General features: G+C 43.9%; 1 protein-coding gene across 1 annotated transcript; it reads left to right on the forward strand.

Moving 5' to 3' along the window:
* The first annotated feature begins 5,518 nt into the window (after nt 1-5,518).
* Nucleotides 5,519-6,140, forward strand: LOC106297892. Its single transcript, XM_013734035.1, has 2 exons — nt 5,519-5,770; nt 5,913-6,140. The coding sequence occupies exons 1-2, from the start codon at nt 5,519-5,521 to the stop codon at nt 6,138-6,140; spliced, it is 480 nt and encodes a 159-aa protein (XP_013589489.1).
* The last annotated feature ends 252 nt before the right edge of the window (nt 6,141-6,392 follow it).

Genomic DNA, 6,392 nt, shown 5'->3' on the forward strand with positions numbered 1-6,392 from the left:
ATCGTCCGAATACCGTAGCGAACCCATCTCACGTTCCCCGCCATTTCTAAGTTATCAATCAAACTTTACCGTAAAAACCGCGGAAAGTTCATTCTTTATCGAAAGAAGCCGTAATAAACGCTTCGAGTCGAAAGACGGCCCAAAAGAACCTAAGACACGACTCGATGCCCAACTTACGATTTCTTAACCAATAGCCCGTAAACCGCATTGGTCCGCAAGGGAAGATAAATGTCAAGTTTCCGCGGATAAATACGAATTTTGAAGATAATTACGAAGATCGGAAAAAATGGAATATCTCCATTTTTATGCTATGGTGGCTTAAGGGCAGAAGAGGAAAGGCGTAAACCGACCTTGGAGTCAGTATATAAGGGGTCCTAGGCGAGAGGCATGAGGGGGATATTTTTTTAGAGCAAACTTAGCACTTAGATCAATTAAGCATATTTTCGTTTTTGTTATTCGAGCTGCGACTCAACTAGGTTATTGCCGTCTTAGGGTTTTAGAACTAGGAATCTCGCCGACAGCTCTCGTAGCCCAGGCTCTTACCTTGTTGTAACGCTCAAACGCAAATTCGGAATAAGATTTACTTTGCTCTCTTTTCGATTTCTTATACTTTATCGTTGTCATTATTGTGTTATGGTTGCTTGGCGTGTGGTATTAGCAGATATCCGGGACCTCTGGAAAGTTAGGGTTTTCCTAGTTTCCTTATTTAAACGGAAATCGACAGTGCGGATTTCGGTTCCCACAACTTGGTGGATATATTCCGGAAGCAGTATGCGATGGAGATTTACAAAGATTGGGTAGTGCCTTTGTACTTGTGATGGTTGTGGAGGGAGGGTTTATTTTGTGTTGTTGTGACATTGTAGAACGGGGAGGACTTATTTTGTTTTTTGGTACTATTTGTGTTTGAAGAACATGTTATGTCAGGACGGATTTTGTAGTATCGGCTATGTTTGGACGATAAGGAAAAAAAATCTGATCTATGTACTTATTGTTGCATTATTGTTTGGTCGAAGGGCAGCAAGTTGATCTACATCTGAATTGGTCTATGTGTTGTGCGAAGTAGGGGGGAGGAACCGGTAGATGAAAGTGTGCATGAGGAAAGAAGATGTGAAACCAGGAGGTATGTAAAAGAATGTACATTTGGGGGTGTATGTAAAAGAATGTACACATGTACACTGGAACGGGTACATGTACACACGAACGATTATGTAGGTGGCGGTATGTGTACATGTGTACACTGGAACGGGTACATGTTCGGGGGGTTGACTCCAATGTGTACATGTGTAAATTGAAAACGAACAAAGGATTCGTAAATGCGGAGATGAATTTTTTGGACATCTGTTGGGGTGTAAACACTAAACTGAAAGCGTCTTAGAAAAGTAAAATTAATGTATGTACTTACTGTCCAATGTGTACATGTGTACATCAGTATTGTTCTGTGTGTCATGTGGAGTAGGGGGAGGAACCGTTTGCTGAGAGTGTGCATGACGAAAGAACATGTAAAACCACGATGTGTGGAAAAAGTGTGTACACTAATACTTGTAAACGTGTACTTAAATGTATTTGTACGTGAAAGCATGTATGGGTGTGTACTTGTACACTGAATACGAAATAGGGATTCGTAAATGCCGAAATTAATATTTTAGATCTCTGTTGGGGTGGACACAAAATACTAAAAGCGTCTTGAAAACAGCTCATACATGTTCATAATTGTTTAGACATGCAACAAAACAAAAAAAATCCCAAAAAAACTGAGAAGTGAGCTGATGAAAGGTGAAGGCGCTATCCAAATGTGGGACCTTGTGGATATAGAATTCACCCGTCGTTACATGGGGACCTTGCAATTGGTCCTGTTGTGGCCAGAAACACCACAACGACCACACCTGTTGAGCTTGGTTTTTTTGGGAACCTGAGGAGATGAGAAGATGAACTTCCTATCAGTTTGGTGTCGTGTTAAAAAGAACAAAAGAAGAAAGAGGAGTTTGGTAACCTGTATTTCTCCTGTGGAAGGGATGTGTTTGTCCTTGGGACGCCCAGAGGGGCGACGGGTTTTGGGAGGCTGGAGGGTGAGGCTTTCAATAGCTAGAGGCACAGGGTGGTCCCCTAAAAGGGCTTCGGGGTAGATGACGCCGGAATATGTTTCCCTCCATGTTTGTGTTTTATAGCAGTCTCCAAAAAGTTGGGAATGTGGGAAACCGATGGAATCAACAGCCAACAAAGCATGTCCGCAAGGGATTTTGAGGTGTTGGAAAACTTGGCATGTGCAAACTTTGTTATCAAGAGAAACAGTGTTGGTATGACCAAATACCCCTTTGACTTGATAGCTCCAACAAGTAATATTTGAGATTTTGCTACCTTTGGTAAGCCTAATGTGTGTCTGCATAACATCATCAACCTCCCGTGTTACAGCCCCCTTGTGTTTAGCTGATTTGGTTCTCCTAGGTGAACACCAACGAGTCAACATCCTTTGGATGAACATGAACAACTCTACAGTAGGTGAAGACCTCGACTTGGATAATGCATTGTTGAGTTGTATCGGTTCCCTGGGAAATATGTTCTCATCCATTTTGCAGTCCCAATGTATTCTAGGTATTTTGCGCACGCTTCATTAGCTTGTCTAATTTTGCCGAAGTTGTCATTAAAATCTTTGCGTCTATAAGAGAAGGCTGCTGTGCACACCATTTTTGCCAGACCCTTGTTCTTGTAACGTGAGACAACATTCCGCATGATGTGAACAATGCAGGCCCCGTGGTGTGCCTTGGGGAATACGATCTCCTTAGCTTTAAGGAGGGAGCTGTGGCGGTCAGATATGATGGTGAGAGCGTTGGAATCCGCAATAATCCTTTCGACATTAGTTAGGAACCAGTGCCATGATTCGTCAGTCTCCCCATCAACGACGGCGAAAGCCAAGGGGAAAACCTTGAAACGTGTTGAAAATAAGGTGTGTTAATAAATGTACACGTGGCCGTATGGCCGGGAACATGTAAAACATGTACATGTATAGATAGCGTGCACGTGTACATGGGAGATATGACTTTGTGCACGGGCTCGAAGTCATGGCAATTTTTCCGATCAACAATGCAAGAGGGGATACCCCCTTGTATTTCCCAGAGAGATGTGTCATGTGTGCCGTCCACAATGAGGACAGGGCGTACACGGCGGAAACCCCAGATGGAAGCTCCGAAAGAGAGGAAGGCATAAAGAAAACAGGTCTGGCCGAAATCATCTAATTCTGTCTCGATGGCAGTTATGGTGCCGGGGTTAGTGGCTTTTAGTCTCTCAAAGTATGAGGCGAGCTCCAGTTAGGAATCCTCTGTGTTGCCCGTGGTGGCTTCGGTGGCTTTTTCCTTTGCCCTGTGGCATTTCATGTATGAGGCAGAGACTCGAAGATATTCCAAAACCATCTGTTGCAGCTAGGATGATTTGGGTCCAGCGTTTGGTTCACCATGTCGGGAACAATAAACATGGGCGATGACTTTTGAGGTGGCTCTTCTTTTGTAAAGGTCACGAGTCTCGAAGGGGCAAATGTGTGCAAGGTTAGCCTTTTTGATAGTGTAGTAGCAACAATTGGTGAGTTCTTGTGCTAAGATCCTCCAGTCACAATGAGTATCGTGGCAACTAAGAACAAATGAATGCCTTGTGGTGCGGGTTTGCCTAAAGTGGAAATGTTCCTTTATTGTGTAGATAGCGCATGCAATTTGACAGTCTTCCTTGGATGCATGTAGCTTCCCCACTGTTGGTTCCCCGTTGGGGTCGTCGAAATTGAGGTCAGAGACATCATTAGCCTGGTATGAGATATCGTCAAACATAGGGAGTACGTCGAATTCCTCGTCGCTAATCTCAGATAGTGGCCGCGTCTCGCGAACTAGCGGAGTGGGGGGGGGCTTGCTGATAACGACCATGGGACATCGTATTAGGTGTACGCGTGGACGACTCGGGTTGTTGAGTACCCGTGGACGAACAGGATGATTGTCCACCCGTACGTTCCCTCTGATGTACACCGAGAAAATCTAGATCTTTCTTCCAGTCAGTTAGATCTTCGCCCGATAAACGGACTGTATGATCGAAGGCATTGCCGTTTCCAGTTGTACAGTGGATGACGGAAGGCATTGGCAGGGAGGCTGTTTTGGAACTTTTTTGCCAGCCATAACCTCAACTGCATCAGACCCACCAAGGTGTTCCTCTAACAAAGGATCCCAAAAATCATGTTCATATCCAGCAGGCGGGACTCCATCAGTGTCTTGAGGTTGCGAGCTTTCTGAGGCAGCCTCCTCGTCGTCATCAACTAACCAACTGTCAGGGATGTTGTCGGGGTCTTCCTTGAACATTTGTTCAAGCATCTCATCTCCGCAAAAAAGAGTTTCTTCGTGAAGGGAATATCGGTTTATTTTGGGGACTCAAGGGGAAGAGGGGAAAGTACTGGGAGAATGTAGGGAGTTGTTGGCATCAACAGGATGGTGAGTTGAGAAATCATGTAGGAGGTCATCATCTCCAAAAAGGGAGAATGATGTGATTTTGGAGGAGGCTGTAGAAGGGGGTCGAAACTGGTTGAGGTTGTGTTTTATAGGTTGATTTGGTGTGGTAAAGGGTAAGGGATTCTCATCCACTTGACTAGGTTGCTGGGTGACGGCTTTGGCTTGGAAAGTGACAAACAAATTCATTCCCAGGTGAGCTTCCAGGTGGAGAAAGAAATAGCCAAGAGCCCTGTCGTTTGTCATTATAACTGGCGGTGTTGTTAGCCCGGTGACAAGCTCTTTTGTGTTAGGAGGCCAGTAACTCAGTACAGGGAGTGGCGCGGTCTCCGTTGAAGTAAAGAACTCCTTCGTAACGTTGCATTCTAACTCTGACAATGTCATGCCAGGGCGTACAGGGACAATCCTGGACATCTTATCCTTATCGATGGCGAAGTTCCAACCACTGTCGCCGGAAGAGCAGGCGCCAGGTATAACCATGCAGTGAGTCGACATGGAGGACCCTGCAGAGTGAAAAATTACTTAATCTAACAGTTAACATGGATTAATTTGTTAATTAAAAGTTATAAAACTAACCACAAGTTTAGCGGAAGATATTTGTGGCCAAATAGATACAAAAGTGTTGATAGCGGTGACAGTTCTTTCTGAAACAAAAAAATAGAAAGAAAACGAGGAAGATGAAGACGTTGGAGAGTAGATAAAATCTGAACCGCAGAAATAAAAAGTCAAATGGTCAATCTAAGGGTTGATAATTTAGACAGATATCTGTCTTGTCATATATGGCAGAATCATTATGGTACGTCGGATGGGGAGGGAGATGTGCGGTGGTGAGCGGTTCCCACCCTTATACTTGTTGGGTCTTTCCCAAGAGTAGTTACGGATGAACTATATTAGTTAGGAACAAGTGGAGAAAGGGGAGCTCGTTAGAAGAAACTGCCCCAGTAGCTGAAAGTGGTCCATAGTGTTATTAGAACCTTGGAAACTGCCTTAGAGTGTAATTTTCTCTAACTCATTCGGGCCGAACGAAATCTGAGAAAGTGACGAGAATGTGGTTCACCGGCGGAGGAGGAGGAGGAGGACTAAGGGAGCTTTGTAGAGCCTCCGCGGCTGTTTTAGAGAACAAGATGAGCTATAACTCTCTGTTGGTGCGATACATGTCGAGAGAACGAGCTGTAAACGTCCGAAAGATAAACCCAAAGGTTTCGATCCAAAAAGCTCACATCATCTCCACTTCTCTCTACGATGTCTTCAAGAAACATGGTCCTCTCTCCGTTCCCAACACTTGGCTCCGCGCTCAGGTTTGTCTACCCCTCTCATTTCTTGATTCAGACCAGATGTTTTACTTGAATGTTGCCTGGTCTTGTCTGTTTGGCTTAGGGATTGAAATGGTCTGAATAGTATTGATATAGAAACATGTTCACTGTATTAATATAATAACAGGAAGCTGGGGTTAGTGAAATAAACAGCAAAACTCATATGAAGCTGTTGCTGAAATGGATGAGAGGGAGAAAGATGCTCAAGTTAATCTGTAATCAAGTTGGTTCCTCTAAGAAGTTTTTTCACACGATTTTACCTGAAGATCGTCAACAAGAGACACCACCTCCTGCTGCTGCTGCTGCTGCGCCAACTGAGAACAAGAAACAAACCTTCAAGGGAAGAAGCAAATAAGGATATGAACAAGAAACAAACCTTCGTGCTCTCGTCTATTTTGCAAGAATATAGGCACATACATTAAAGTTTATTTTTCATTTCCTATCGGTTATCGGTTGATCCGGTTGGTCTCAGAAAGAACGCATATAATGCTATAGAGTAGAGCAGGGCTTGGGCCCTGTGCTGATTAAAAAAATTTCTAAGCTAATCAAATATGTAAAGCAAGATTTTAACTATTAGTGTATTATGCATGTGATTTAATAATTTAGG

The sequence above is a fragment of the Brassica oleracea genome, chromosome C6 (genome assembly GCF_000695525.1).
Source record: "Brassica oleracea var. oleracea cultivar TO1000 chromosome C6, BOL, whole genome shotgun sequence".
NCBI lineage: Eukaryota > Viridiplantae > Streptophyta > Magnoliopsida > Brassicales > Brassicaceae > Brassica > Brassica oleracea.